Source organism: Elephantulus edwardii, unplaced genomic scaffold (assembly GCF_000299155.1).
Source record: "Elephantulus edwardii isolate Elephantulus edwardi_28Jun2011 unplaced genomic scaffold, EleEdw1.0 scaffold00017, whole genome shotgun sequence".
Classification (NCBI taxonomy): domain Eukaryota; kingdom Metazoa; phylum Chordata; class Mammalia; order Macroscelidea; family Macroscelididae; genus Elephantulus; species Elephantulus edwardii.
The window spans coordinates 15,622,601-15,637,044 of NW_006399767.1; the positions used below are offsets into that span (position 1 = coordinate 15,622,601).

Here is a 14,444-nt window from a genome sequence, read left to right on the forward strand (position 1 = left end):
GAATAGTGCAACAATGAATGAGTGGAAGCCCAAAATCTCTGTAAATGTTTATGAAAATTAATAAAATATAATTATAGAAAAAAAAAGATTTATAACCTCAGAAACCTGATCATGTTGTCGTGTGCTGTCTGGGGGAACTCCCTCATAGCTGACCCTCCAGTGGGTTTTCAGAGGCACTAAATCTCGCAGGAAGAAACTGTTCATGTTTCTCCCACGGAGCAGGTGATGGCTCTGAACAATGTGACTTCGGGTTGGCAGTGCAGCTTCTCATCAGCAGGCTATCATATCTTTCTCAGAAACCTAATGGGCGGTCTTTCCAGTGGAGAGAGGGTGCTTGAGTCGGAACAGACTCAATGGGAGTGGGTTTGGTCTGTTTTTGGTTTAAATTTTCCAAAACGACCTCCAGTGAGGCTGTGGGTTAGGGAGGATGATGAGACAGCCTGTTTCTATAAAGAGTTACAGTCTTGGAAACACTATCAAGCAGATGCACTCCGTCCTACTGGGTTGTTAGGAATCAGAATTCTCTAACTTAATTCGCAGGGGTGAGAGGTCACATCAAAAACTAGCAGCTCAAGTCTATTGACCAAAAGGGAGTGCTGGTGATGTAGTCCATAGAGAGCTGCACTGTCAACCCAAAGGTGGCACATCCCTGGTGATCTGAATCCACAGCAGCTCTGTGAAAGATGGGCAATCTCCTTCCAGGCCATTTACAGCCTCCAAAAACTCACTGAAGAATTTATGAGTCAGTTCTGATGCCATGTAGTGAGTGAGTGAATGACCAAATGATGGAGCTGCATAGACTGCGCCCCCTGCTGATGGGTCAGGGTTCCATCAAAAAACATAGCTGAGATGTATGCTCTACACCTTGAAGGAAAAGATGACCTTAGCCAAAAGCGCTGGCCACCAAAAATGACAACAGGGTATAGGATGCTGTGACTAGACAGTGCAGAAAGAAGAGGTGGTTCCCTTCAGGAGGCCAGTGGTCACAGAAGGACAGTTGGTCTCAGGCATGAACATCAGACCCAGATTTAATGCCATTTTAGAAATAGCCTATAAAGCCCTAGCTTCTCCAACCCTTTCTTTTCCCTCTCAGTAACAGGCATACCTGCCTAATGTTGCTCTTTACAGCCTTTGCACTAGCAGTTCCCTCTACCAAACTCTTCCCTGGAAATCTAAACAGCTCACCCCTCACCTCCTTCAAACCTCTGCTTACATGTTACCTGCTCAACAACCCCTCATCCTAGATCTGCTCTATTTCCTGCCCACAGCTCTTTCACTTTTAATATATTGTGAACTATTAATTTATACACTATGTCATTTTCACAGGAGCTCTAGTGGCCCAGTTTGAATCCCAAAGGCATGCAGTTTGAACCTGCCAGCTGCTCCATGAGTGTGGGGCGGGCAATCTCCTCCCATGTGATTTACTGCCTCAGAAAACCCGCTGAAGGGTCAGCTCTAGGTTGGTGCTGACTCCACAGCACACAACACACCAGCATGTGGTTTTCTCACTGCCTACACACGTTTCCCACATTGACAGAAGTTGTGTTCACAACTGTATCTCAAGCCATGCTGGCAGTCTGAGTAGAACCGTGCTCCATAGACGGAAATGTGCTCCACAGGCGTCAGGTTTTCAGGGGCTGATTTTATAGAGCCCCAAACCTCACTGTTAGTGGCAAGGAGCTGCAACTACAATCCAAAAGGCACAAGGTTCGAATCCACCAGATGCTCTGCCGGGGAAGGAGGGACAATCTCCTCCTGTACCAGTCAGATCCGATTTGACGGTACACTCACACAATAAAAAAAAAAACCAAAATACCAAAAACAAAAACACTCACTGTTATCTGGTCCCTTCTGACTTATAGTGACCCTCCGTCAGGCTTTCAAGGAAACTAGAATAGGAGGAAATTGCCCATATTTCTGCCAGTTGCTGATGGATTTGAACCTGGTACAACTTGCTATAGACTACGCCACCAGAGTTCCCCACCAGGTCCTTATCAGGGGCTAAAGAAATTCTTGTTATAAAATAGTGACTGGCACACTTTCCCTTAGAAAGTAAAATGGTGTACATTTGGATTGTCTGCAGAAGGTTGTTAATTCAAATATATGAAAGAAAAACTTGATCATGCGCTCATTTAAAATGCACATGGAGTAACTAGAATTAAAGTACTACTTAGCAAGAGGCCTAGAGGGCCATGCAGTTATTAATTGACAAAAACAAGTATAGCTGAAAAACAACAGTTCTTTAATTCATGTCTCAATATCTGTAAATGTATAATATAGAAAACAATGAACATGTCTACAGGTAATAAGCTATTAAACTGTCCCAGCAATGCAACAGAGTACCATGAAAATGGAAGGATGAAGGGTGCCTTAGATACATAATGAACATCAAGAAAGAGGGATAAAGAGAAAAAAGGTAAGAGAAGAACGATTAGTGATTTGCTACTGTTTGTGTTTAAAACAACAAAACCAAGGGCCCGAGAAACTGCACAAACTGGTGACAGTGGTGGTTTTGTGGGAGGAAAATTGGATGAAGAGAAGCAGGGTTTGGGAAGGGGAATTGCCACCAGTTCCTCTTTCTTTTTTTTTTTTTATTATTAAATTTTATTAGTTTTAATGACAGTTCCTCTTTCTGTGCATTTGCATTTAGAAACATCTGCTTGTGCTTCCCAGTCCAACAAAGTAACATCAAAAAACTGTGAAGACCAAGGAATTAAATTGTTGACAGAATTTTCTTGAAGCAAACATACCCAACGCAACACGTAAAAAGAGTATGGTTTAATGGCCTGAAAAAAGCAGAGGACCAAAAAGTCAACAATTATTCTAAAGCAGAAATAAGATGACCAGAAAACTAGACACTAGAAATGGAACAAACAAGAGGATGCCAACATACCATGGGAAATGTAATATGGAGAATCATTTGTATGGAAACTGTCCAGTGGGAACCTGATGTGCTGTGTGCAGAGCTAGACAAGACCTCCTCGTTGTCTACATTTTCCAATTTTCTCCATCTCTGACAGGGTGCAGTCTTAACAATTTTCTATCACTTGTTGAATATTTGCATTTTCCTTCAGACAGGCTTCTGCCTTCCAAAGGTTCCCAAGGTTTTACAGTATCTATTTCCTCATTTTTTCAGCCCTTACTCTTCCTTCCTGAAGGCAGGTTTTCCTATTCCTATCTGGAATTATACAAAAGGAGCTCCGGTAGTGTAGTCTGTAGGGAATTTCACTGTTAAGTCTAAAGAGTGTTTCTCTGGTGCTTTGAATCCACCAGTCGCTCTGCAGGGCAGTCTCTTCCCTTGTGATTTACAGTCTCCAAATACTTGCTGGAGGATCAGCTACAAGCCAGTTCTAGTTCCTGTACTTGTGAGGAAGCCGACTTAGAAGTTAGATAACACAACCAGAGTCACACACACACAGCTGGCAAGTAACAGTCTGGACTTGAAGTCAGGGGTCACAGATTGAATGGTGACCCTTCAAAATACATGTAATGATAGAATGTGGAAGCTTTATAACAATCTCCCATAATTTGATAAAGCAAACAGTGATAAAAGAATTAAGGTCAGATGGTAACCCTCTTTAATCCCATCACAGTAAGGGAAGGTTCCCTAGAGTGTGGGCTATGCAATGAAAGAGGAGGAAAGTGAACTGCATGGTGGGCAGAGACCCAGGTACCACTAAGGAATGACTCCTAGAAGTGGAGTGTGTCCTCTGGGACGCAGGCCCCTGGATACTACAGATACTGGGATACTGGAGAAGGCCAAGGCATCTGGAGATCTGCAATGAGCACTGGGCCTATAGTTGCTGAAGGAAACAAGGCCTTTCCTATAGAACAAGACAGAGAAGGCCCTCCCCTACAGTACACTGAGTATGGACTTCCAGTCATTTACACCCTGAGAGAATAAAAACCCAGGATCTCCAAAACAGTATGAGAGAGGCCAATTTTAAAGTACAGCTGATGAGGGTCCTGCAGATATTAAAAGCACTGGAGCCTCTACTAGTTTCTGTGTTCTATGATTTGCCACTTTCCTATATGTAGAATAATACTGTGTATGTGTGGAGTCTTTTCTGTTTATTGTGAGTCATGCAATAAATGAAATATTGACATTTCCATTTATTTTCAGTTCTTTACTCTGTTCCTTTGTCTCTGCACCATACATACAACCTCCTGTCCTGGACATGGTATCAATCACCATACAAAGCTAACTCCTCCCCTTGGACACTCTATTGCATCCTCTCTCACCTCCCAAATGACTTTGCTCTAAAGCTCTTCTCTCTCCTGCATCAGTTTTTCCTATCATATTACTGTTATCATCACACATATGTGCTGTTCTTTTATCATGAAAACACAACCAAAATGTCCTCTTAATTTCTCAATTTCTCCTTCCAGTGCCTACTCTATTTCTCTCCTTCCCTTTACACTCCTTGAAACAACTCTCTACACAAGAACTGCTCATGAGAAATCTAGTTCAGACTCCTTGGTCACATGTTTCTAAGCACCTGAAATGTGGCTAGTGTGACTGAGGAACTGAATAATTTTCTTTAATTTTGAGTAAACATAAATAACACATTAGCAGGTATTTTAGAGGACTGTGCAAGTCTATATTCACTGACTGCGATTTCTCTTTAATGCTCCCTTTGAGACCCTGACTTCCTCCAAGAGCCCTCTGACTCATTATCTCCTACATTTCTCACTTCTGTCCACTCTTTTTTTGTTGTTGTTTTTTGGTGCCGAAACCCGGGACCAAAACTTCTGTCCACTCTTGCCTCCCTGGCACCCCAGCTGTTCTTCAACACAACACCTTCTGAACTCAGGGCCTTTGCACTGGCTATTCCCTCTGTCCAGAATACGCTAGTCAGAGAATTCTAAGCCTTCTTTTCTGAGTGCTTTACTCAAATGTCACCTTCTCAAGTCACCCTGTGTTAAGCCACACCACCCACCCCTCTCCTATTCTCTATACACACTTATCTCCTAATCTTTTTCGTTTGCTCCACTAGGGTAAGGAATTTTTCTAATCTTGGAACTGCGCTTGGCCCTGGCAGATGCACATTTCCATATCTTTAGAATGAATGACTGTATCTCTAGGATGTGGATTGCTCTCAAGATGGAAATCAGGTCACACCTGGATCATTAAGGATTCATCATGCAAGCATCCAGTATAAAGTCAGAAACTTCAGGTAGGTCATGTCTCAAGGTGACAGCTGGGAACAGTATGCTAGTCTGGGGGTTATGCTGTCTGAGGCAGACACAAGGCAAGACCTACCGTACTGATGTGAAGAGGGAGGTTCTCTGTGTCTGTCTGCTCATCCTGCTCTGAGGAATCCGTCTCTTCCATTTGCTGCATCTCCAGCTCAGATGGAAGAAGAGCCGTCAGGTAAGGGATGGTGAATGGCCTGGCAGCAATCACTGGAAGAACAGGAGAGAGGCATGACCATCCTTACTGTCATGGAGACCTGGCAGCAGGCCTGAGCCTCATAAGTCAGCAAGCACTACTGAAAAACAAAGCTGGTCAACATGTTCTGGGGGATCTACTCTGGACCACGTAACATCCAATGGCTTTAATTCTTACTATAATCTTTCTCTCCTTCTCTCTCTCTCTCTCATTGCTATTGGGTTAGGGTTGACTCCGAAAATCTCCATCAGGTTTTCAGAGGCTGTAAATCACATGGGAGGAGACTACCCATCCTTTCTGAAGGGAGCAACTGCTGGCTTTGAACTACCAGCCTTTGGGTTGGCAGCACAATTCATTAACCACTAGAGCTCCCTAACAATCCTTTTAAGTACAATTACTATTCTCATTTCACAAATGCACAGACACGTTAACTTCCTTAAGCATACAGAAAGTTGCAGAGTGGGATTTGAACCCAGGCAGTGTGGACTTCCACACTTTGAGCAAGTACACCTGAAATCTGTCGGAACTGGAGCTTCTTCCTAGCAAAGCATCACTCTATGATCTGGAACCCATGATAACAACTCCAGGTCTTAATTCTAGAGCAGGGATAGTGATTCTCTCAACCTGATGAACTCAAGCCCAAATGCTGGACTTGAGAATTCCCTACATAATGGCCACTGAGCTACATGATTCTCAGATAAATGAGAGTCCAGTTCTTCCAAAAACCAACAAGGAGGGAGAGAAATTATTGAAAAAGAAAGAAAAAAAATTTGAAAGGGAAGTATTTACATATTCATCTGTGGGGAGATGCAATCACGAGAGATACTCAAAGATTACTTTCAAGGTGACCAAGATGTGGGTCCTACAGTCAGAAAAAGCTAGGCTTGAATGTCACCTACTAGCTCCATGACTTCATTTGTCTTTCTCCTACATCTTGATGCTCTATAATGATGGTGACAACAGTTTCAAACTCATATGCTCATGAGAGAATTTAATGAGGTAACATAACAAACGAGCAGCACTGGGCCTGGTGATGTTAGCTGCCATTATTCCTGGGGCAGACACAAAGCTGGCATTCAACTGAAGTCTGTTGAATGAATGAATAGCCTGAACCAATGTCGTTCATTCACCTTTGTGAAAATGTGGCCTAAGGAACCCAGATGGCACAAAAGTGAAGAACCTGGCTACCGAGAACCTGATGGTTCAATTCATGTAACAGTTCTGCAAGAGAAACACCTGGCAGTCTGCTTTGTAAAGACTACAGCCTAGGAAATTCCACATGCCGATTCTAATCTATTCCATGGGGTTATCCGTGAGTCAGACTTGACCCCACAGTAGACAACAGGATGGTGAAATAATGTAGAGAGTTGACCAAACTGCAATGCTGAGAGGAGAAATGAAGTAAGACGCAGAGCCCTGTGGCCAATCCTGACCTGGAGCCAGTGTTCCTTCTGTTCCTGGGCCACCACTTCTGTAGGAACCTGTCAAATGTCAAGGCTCTGCTATCCTAGAGGTGACCATACCTCATACCTCACATGGCCAATCTCACTAGAGGTTGTCAGATTCAGTGTTATCATTAGGGACAAGGGACCTAGAAATCTGAAGAACAAGCTTTACCTGAGATAGGAACAAAAGGTTATTTGTTGCTTCTTACTATGCTGAGAGAAAAGGAAGAAGATATGAGTATCTCAAATGACAAGACAGAGCCCACAGGGGGCCAACTCTCACATGGAAACGTGCTGACATCATCTTTGAAAAGACTCTGGGTCTCGCCTGTCTTGGCCATGAAACGGGTGAGTGCCCGCTCCACATCGCGCCTCTGGGATGCAGCCTTCTCCCGTAGGACCTGGTAGTCCGACACAGGCTCACGGTAGGTCTGAAAAGACAAGAGCACCAGACATGCAAGTAAAAGTGATACATCACTCTGCTCTCCAGACTGTTCCTCTGCTCCTGGTGTGTCTCCCACTCTCTAAAATGACTCACTCCTATTTACTTAAGCAGTGATCTTCAAAGGGCATAGGAAGGCAGAGAAAAAACAACAGACATATCAAGAAATGTATAAATACTTAATAAAGAGCAACCTCTTTATTGAGCCATCATTCAGCTCTCATGTCAGCTGGGCTCAAGGACAAATGATGTAATCTAAAAGAAAAGTGGGCGTTTCCACCTCTCCTTTGTCCCCCGGACTCTGATAGGGGCTACTTAGTTCTGGACATAAAGGGATGGTTAAGTGGACTAGTGGATGGTACCATCTTGTTTCTTAAATCAACCCTCATGAAAAGGGTCAAAATACACTGAGCATGGAATCAGACCCTCAACTTATTCTACCAAGTATTTTATGAAGATTTCCAAAATAAAGAGCAGAGACAACTGTGTATTTCCCATTAAAAAGCAGCAAACAGATTTTCAACAAGGAGATTATCTTTTAACTTATATTATTTTAGTAATCTCCTCTTGACTCCTTAAACCACTGCTATTGAGTCAAATAAGACTTAGTGGTGACCCCATGTTTTACAAGAAGACTGTACTCCATGGGTTTCCAATTGTTGTAATCTTAAGGACTAGATGGCAATTATTTCATGCGTTAGAAGAAAAATTTTCAATAAGGAAGCCGTCACCCTTCTCCTGTGGAGCATCTGATGGCACTACACCTAGGGGCTCTTTCTGGTCTGATAGTAGAAACTGCCTCTGCTTTGTCAGTCTCAGCTCCATATCTCACCAGAGTTTTGTGGGGTTTTTTTTGTGTTTCATTTATATATGTTTCACACATTCCTCTATTCACATTGTGTTTCATTCCCATACGTTGCACTTTATAAAATTAATCACCACTGATCCCTAGCCACCATTACACCACCTTTTGATGTCCATAACTGGATTGTTTCTAATTCCTTCAACCCTTCACTCTGCCCACATAACTTTGTGATCTCAAGAGGTTCCCCCACAACCTCAGCCCCCCTCCTTCCTCCCTTTGGAGTTTTGTACACATCTTACTACTAAGCCTTCTATTTTTACAATAATGGTCTTATGCAATATTTGTCCTTATGAGACCTAATTAGTTCACTCAGCAAAATGCTCTTCAATCTCTCCCATATTATACTCACCGGGGTTTTAATGTAGGTGTGGGGATCTGGGAACTCAGGAAAATGGCTGGGGATGTGTGGTGGGTGGGGACGGTTCTGTCCTGCCGTCAGGGCCTTTGGGGTCACTGGCTGATTGGTCACTGGAGCTACAATAGAGTCACAATAGGTTACTCCTCCACCCAAGACCCTGGTCTCTGTAGTTTATGATCTCCTGTCAAAACCCTCCTTTTCTCAAAGTACATGCTGGATTCCAGATTTCTAGTAACAGTCACCTTTTGAGTGTTTATCAATAAAAAACCTTAATAATCCAAGATTCAGGCAGGGCTTAGCATTGTGTGGATAACCTTCTCATGTATACTGAATTGAAACAGATGAGGGAGAGAACAGTTTAAAAGTGATATATGATAGCATATTATGATAATCACAGTAATCCAGGATTAAGGTTGCATAATGGAATACATTGGGATAGGGGGGACTGCATACCAACAAAGAAGTTTATCTTTTGCTTTTCAAAGAGAGGAGCGAACTGGGGGGGGGGGGTATAAAGAAAAAAGTGCAACAATGAATGAATGAAAATCCAAAATCTCTGTAAATGTTAATTAAAATAAAAGAAAAAGTGAAAATACACACTAAGTCAGGAAAAGTTAAGGTTGGGCTTAATGACAGTAAGAGGAGACTAAAATAACCTCGTTCCCTGTCCCTTTCTGAGAAGTCTGAAAAAGATGCCAGGATGAAAAAAGTGACAAGAATCTAGTCACTTCTCTTCAAGACTTTTTTTTTTTAAATTTCAAAATTACTTCATACACAATGTGAAAAACTGTCTAGAATACAAAAGCATTTCACATTTCTTTTTTAAACGAACAATACCTTCCAACTTACTTAACAGATGCAGTGATCTACAATCCTTTATCTGAAACTCATCAAGCCAAGTATTTCAGAATTCTGAAATTTCTGGGTTTTAGAAAGGTAATTCAGTGTTATCTATCATAGTATGTCACTATATAACCCTAATAGGGTCTGAGGCAGCACTTCTTATAATAAAAAACACTATTTCTGCAGCAATGTAAATGGATATTCACACTAAATTTTCAAGACTTTTTATGTTGTTGTTGTTATGTACTCTCAAGTTGGAATCAAATTCATAGCTCACCTTCTAGGGGGTTGTCAGAGGCAATAAATTGCACAAAAGGAGATTGCTCATCTTTCTTTCCTAGAGCATCTGATGGAGTTGAACGATGTGCCTTTGGTTTGCCAGCCCAACTCCTTACTTCTAAGCCACCAGAGCACCTCTAAATGTTATATAGACTCCAATCCAGTCACTCCCTATTTGGTTTTACCGCACTAAAATTTTATCTATGTTAAGAGTAAACAAAACTTCGGGTATTTTTGTTTTTAAAAAGAAAACTTTTATCACGGTTTCACATAAACCTCGATTTCCACAACCCTGAAGCCAGAAAAGTTGGAAGGGGCCTGGCTACTACCATTGACCACCTTAAAGAGATCATGGTAGCCAGTGGCAAGACGGTGTACTGCAATCCCAGCGGTGCACGGTTCAAATCCACCAGATGCTCTGCTGGAGAAGGAGGAACAATCTCCTCCTGTACCAGTCAGATCTGATTTGATGGTACACACACAAACACAAGACACACAAAATAATAAAATAAATTTTTTTTTTAAAAAAGAGGTCATGGTAAGGGAGCTCTGGTAGCCTAGTGGTAAGAAGCTGCACTGCAATCCCAGAAGTATGCTGTTTGAATCCATCATATGCTCTGCTGGAGAAGGGGGGTAATCTCCTCCTATACTAGTCAGATCCAATTTGACGGTACACACACACAAAAGAATAAAATTTAAAAAAAAAAAAAGAGATCATAGTAGAAGATTCTGGATAGAGGAGGGTGAAATGTGAAACAAAACTCAAACACAAAGAAAAGGCCAAGCGTACATCTCTGAATGAGACTGGTGCAACCCTTGATACTATAGCCCTTCACACAAAATTCCCCCTGTGGTTCAACAACAGATCAGCTCCTAATATAGGGATACATCACTCTATAAATAATCAGTCATATCAGGTCACATGAGCAGCATTTGGCCATAAAGCCCAGAAGGCAAGAAGGAGTTGAAATAATAGAAATCAGAGCTATAGAGAGAAGTAAGAAAAAGCCTAATCACATTGTAGGTATTGCAATTAACATTATAAAATATGAATAATGGTTGAATGAAAAACCAATATTCTTTGTAAACTTTCTCACTCGAATAACAATGAAAATGGGAAAAAACCCCCACAAAATCCCAAAACAAAAAAACCAAACAAAAAAAAAAAAAGAAAACAACCCAAACAAAACCAAATCCCAAACTCAGCACCTTCTTTCCTGCCTCTTCCTGACCTCTAAATTTTGTTTGGGGGTAAATGCTGCTCTTTTGGTTATATTTGATTATTCTGAAGAACACATTCCTCTCAACTGTTACTATTCATTTTATCGGTCTGTCTACTATTTGGGTAAAAGGTGATCTCTGGGAGCAAATTCAATTTCACATTTAAAGGGCATCTAAAGACCCTAGTTTCAGGGGTTCCATAAATCTCTGAAAGACCAATGACTAGTTTATTTTCTGATTTCAGATCTACATTTTTCTCTCTCCCTCCCCTGGTGCAGGACCTTCTATTGTGACTCTGATCAGAGGAGCTAGTAGCAGAAGCTGGGCATCAACTACTTCTTCTAGACTCAGGCTAGTGGAAGCTGGGGTTCACATGACCTATTAGTCCTTTGGACTATTTCCTTGAGTTTTTAATTTTCTTCACTCTTTTTTGCTTTGGGTGGGCAAGAACTAGACGTTCAAACAATCTTGGAAGGCTTCTTACAAGTTTTAAGACCCCAATTACTGATCACCTTAACAGGACACAGAATATTATCTTTTGGACTATGTTATGCCACTTTTAGCTAAATGTCCCTTGACATCAGCAAGCTTTTTATGGAGAGGACCAGACCCTATTTTAGGCTTTTTGGGTTATGCATTTGTTTTCACAACCACTCAGCTCTCTCCTTATAGGACAAAGGCATTCGCAGAAAATAAGTAAAAGAAATCAGCATGGCTATCTTCCAATAAAACTTTATTTACAAAAAATGGTAGGCGCTTGATTGTTGATTCCTGATCTAAGTAAGAACATCTATGGTTTTTCAAGCAGCACTAAGGCTAAAGGCACAAGAACCACTACAAAGACTCACAGACAGGTTACTTTTCTTATGAATAAACTTCTCATCAAGCCTACCGAGCATAGAAAAAGACTACACTGCAGAGAGCTCTAGAGACTGGAAAGGAGCCTGCAAGGAAGTTTAAATGCACTACTCAACTAATTCATGCTACAAGCATTAGCTGAACTTCTACGGAGTACATCTGTTCAAAAACACTTACGGGCAGTGATAACCATCCTCTGAGAACGTTTTGCATAAGCAGGAAGAGTATCGACGTTGAAACCTGAGAGAGAAGGTTAAAAAAAATATCACTATCCAGACTGCTGAACTTGAAAAGGAGAGTAACAGTGTAAGCAAGAATGGTTTCAATTCCCAGTTCAAAAGAAGCCTCAGAAAAACTCCAACAGGGAATTAGGAGGTCTCTTAAATAGTTTGTTCAAGGGAGTCCTCTATTAATAACTTTGAAGTGAAAAGCAAAGTAGTGATTCAAGAACATTCAGCATACATGGCTGGCTTGTAGTGATTCCTCCCTCTCTTAACTTCAACTGACTGAGCTGAAAAATTACGAACAGGAATAGTACTCACCCATCTCAACAAGTGTGACCACGATGTCTGACAGTGTGGGTTGTGTCCTGGCTGTGTGCTCACAGTAAGACTTGGCACTTCTCCCAATTTCTGAAATGTCTAGGAAGGGACCAAAGGCTTAATGTCGTGTTCTCTGGTGAGTGAATTTTTGTTACTTCTGCCTGCAGCTGAAACTAAAATCAATAGTCATGCTACAGTCTTTCTGGGGATTGTATCTACAATTAGTATTGAGCTGGGTTCCCTGCATGGTCTTTAGTAGAGGAAGAAAGGCTTTACTCTAATGTTGTGCTGAATGTTACACACAAAGAGGTCTTTTTTCTGGGGTCACAGTTTACACCACCAAGCAGACAGACCTTCTTCCTTCAAAGGAGATAAGGAGAAAAAGTAACTATCTGATATGTTTGAAATTAACTGCAGAAAGCAGTTCCTAAGCCTCCAATCTCTTCCTTAATAAAAATATTTATTCTATAAAATTTATTCATTTTCACTCTGCATCATACAGCATTTGATTACATTATGTGCCAGATTCTATTTCATAGAAATATGTCTGGCTCCTCAACAAAACTGTACCTTCTCTAAGCAAAGACAATACCAGCAACTAAAGGTCATTAGGGGCTTATGATGTTCTCAGCATGAAATGTTCATATATAAATATAAATAAATATCTATATCTATCTATCTATCTATTTATCTATCCACACATTTCACTTATTCTTATGACATGTTGAGGTGCAAACTATTATCCTGTTTCACAAAAGTGAGGTTCAAAACCTCAGGAAACTTGAGATTCAAAAGGTTTAGTGACTTATCCAAGCTATTAAATGGCAGAGCAATAACTTACACCTTGGTCTATCTGACTTTTAAAGCCTGTAAATTATTATGACCTACTTTTCCCTAAATTTGCTCAATTATAATGTAAGGTGGAGAAAAGACGCTGGGATACTCACAGCTCTGCAGCATCTCTGTCAATGTTTCCACAGATGCTTTCTCTGCACTTTCAAAGCCTGCTTCTGTCAGTAAGGAGCTCACAACCACTTGCAAGGTTCGCCTCCGGGCCAGATGGTAGTTATCAGCGGGGTTTGTGGACTGTTTGCTTCCAGATCTCTGTAAAATCAGCAACCCCGCGAGCTTTTCATCCCCAAGACCACAAAATGAGGATGCAATCACATAGTTTCACACACAGCAAATGACAAGCAAAATGCTCTTCGAGAAAAGTACTTAAAAGGTAAAGGAGTCCTGCTGGCATAGGGGTTAAGAACGCAGCTGCTAACTCAGGAGTCGGCGGTTTAAACCCACCAGTTGCCCCATAGACAAAGATATGACAGCCCGCTTCGATGAAAAGATCACCACATTTCTTAGAAGCAGTATGGGGGGGGGGGTGTCTAGGAGCTCTAGTGGCGTACTCCGCAGTGTTTGCACCCCTAACCCAAAGTGGGAGCTAACCCAAGAACTTCTTCGGTTGTTGGAACCCACTAGGAGTTCCATGAGAGAAAGATGGGCAGTCGCCTTCCGTACGATTTACAGCATCAGAAAATTCACTGGAGGGTCAGCTATGTGTCTGTCGATTCTGACTCAGTGGCGTACACGTGTGTGTATATGTACACACACACACTCACCCCCTACTCTCCCCCCCTTCAAATATTTATATCAGAATATCTAACTGAACATATAACGTTAACATTTTTGTCTTCCTAACCCACTTCATTAAAAATTATAACAACACACGGTACCAGGCGAGAAGAGAGGTATACTAACAGGGAAGCTAAATATTTTGAAACCGGAATCTCTCTGTTGGCCAATAAGAAAGCAAAAATGTAACCTTCGGACCAATCAGGAGATGTTCCGGATTCCCAGCCCCCAACTGGGAATGAGCCAATCACGACACAGGTTCTCCAACTCTGGAGGCCGTCGCCAAGTCCCAAGAAGGGGGGGCTCCTGAGGCCTGAAAGACCTTTCTCAATTTGGAGCTTATGATGGTCATGAATTTATGGGTATAAATTGTTACCCAGGCCAAGGTAGCGTTACAGAACACCCAGACTCTCTCGGCTTCGGCCCCGCGCCTGCTGCCCTTACCGTTCCGGAGCTGCCGGCCCCGGCTGGAGCCGACGTGTCAGCCATCTTGCTCTGGCGTAATGCGTGTGTGCGCAGGGCGAGATGGGACTTGTAGTCGCGGGGCGGGAGGTGCGAGCCGGGGGGGGG

General features: G+C 42.0%; 1 protein-coding gene across 2 annotated transcripts in view; it reads right to left on the bottom strand.

Annotated features, from left to right (window-relative positions):
- The window catches only part of TAF8 (TAF8 RNA polymerase II, TATA box binding protein (TBP)-associated factor, 43kDa), a 20,233-nt gene extending 5,856 nt beyond the window's left edge, over positions 1 to 14,377 (bottom strand). For both annotated transcript variants that reach the window (XM_006881993.1, XM_006881994.1), the window contains exons 1-7: positions 14,319 to 14,377; positions 13,193 to 13,349; positions 12,246 to 12,344; positions 11,881 to 11,943; positions 8,494 to 8,618; positions 7,121 to 7,268; positions 5,264 to 5,406 (exon numbers count right to left, since the gene is read on the bottom strand). In XM_006881993.1, coding sequence (XP_006882055.1) covers positions 5,264 to 5,406; positions 7,121 to 7,268; positions 8,494 to 8,618; positions 11,881 to 11,943; positions 12,246 to 12,344; positions 13,193 to 13,349; positions 14,319 to 14,363 — 780 coding nt within the window. In that variant the 5' untranslated portion in view covers positions 14,364 to 14,377. The remainder of the gene's footprint in view (positions 1 to 5,263; positions 5,407 to 7,120; positions 7,269 to 8,493; positions 8,619 to 11,880; positions 11,944 to 12,245; positions 12,345 to 13,192; positions 13,350 to 14,318) is intronic.
- Positions 14,378 to 14,444: the final 67 nt, after the last annotated feature.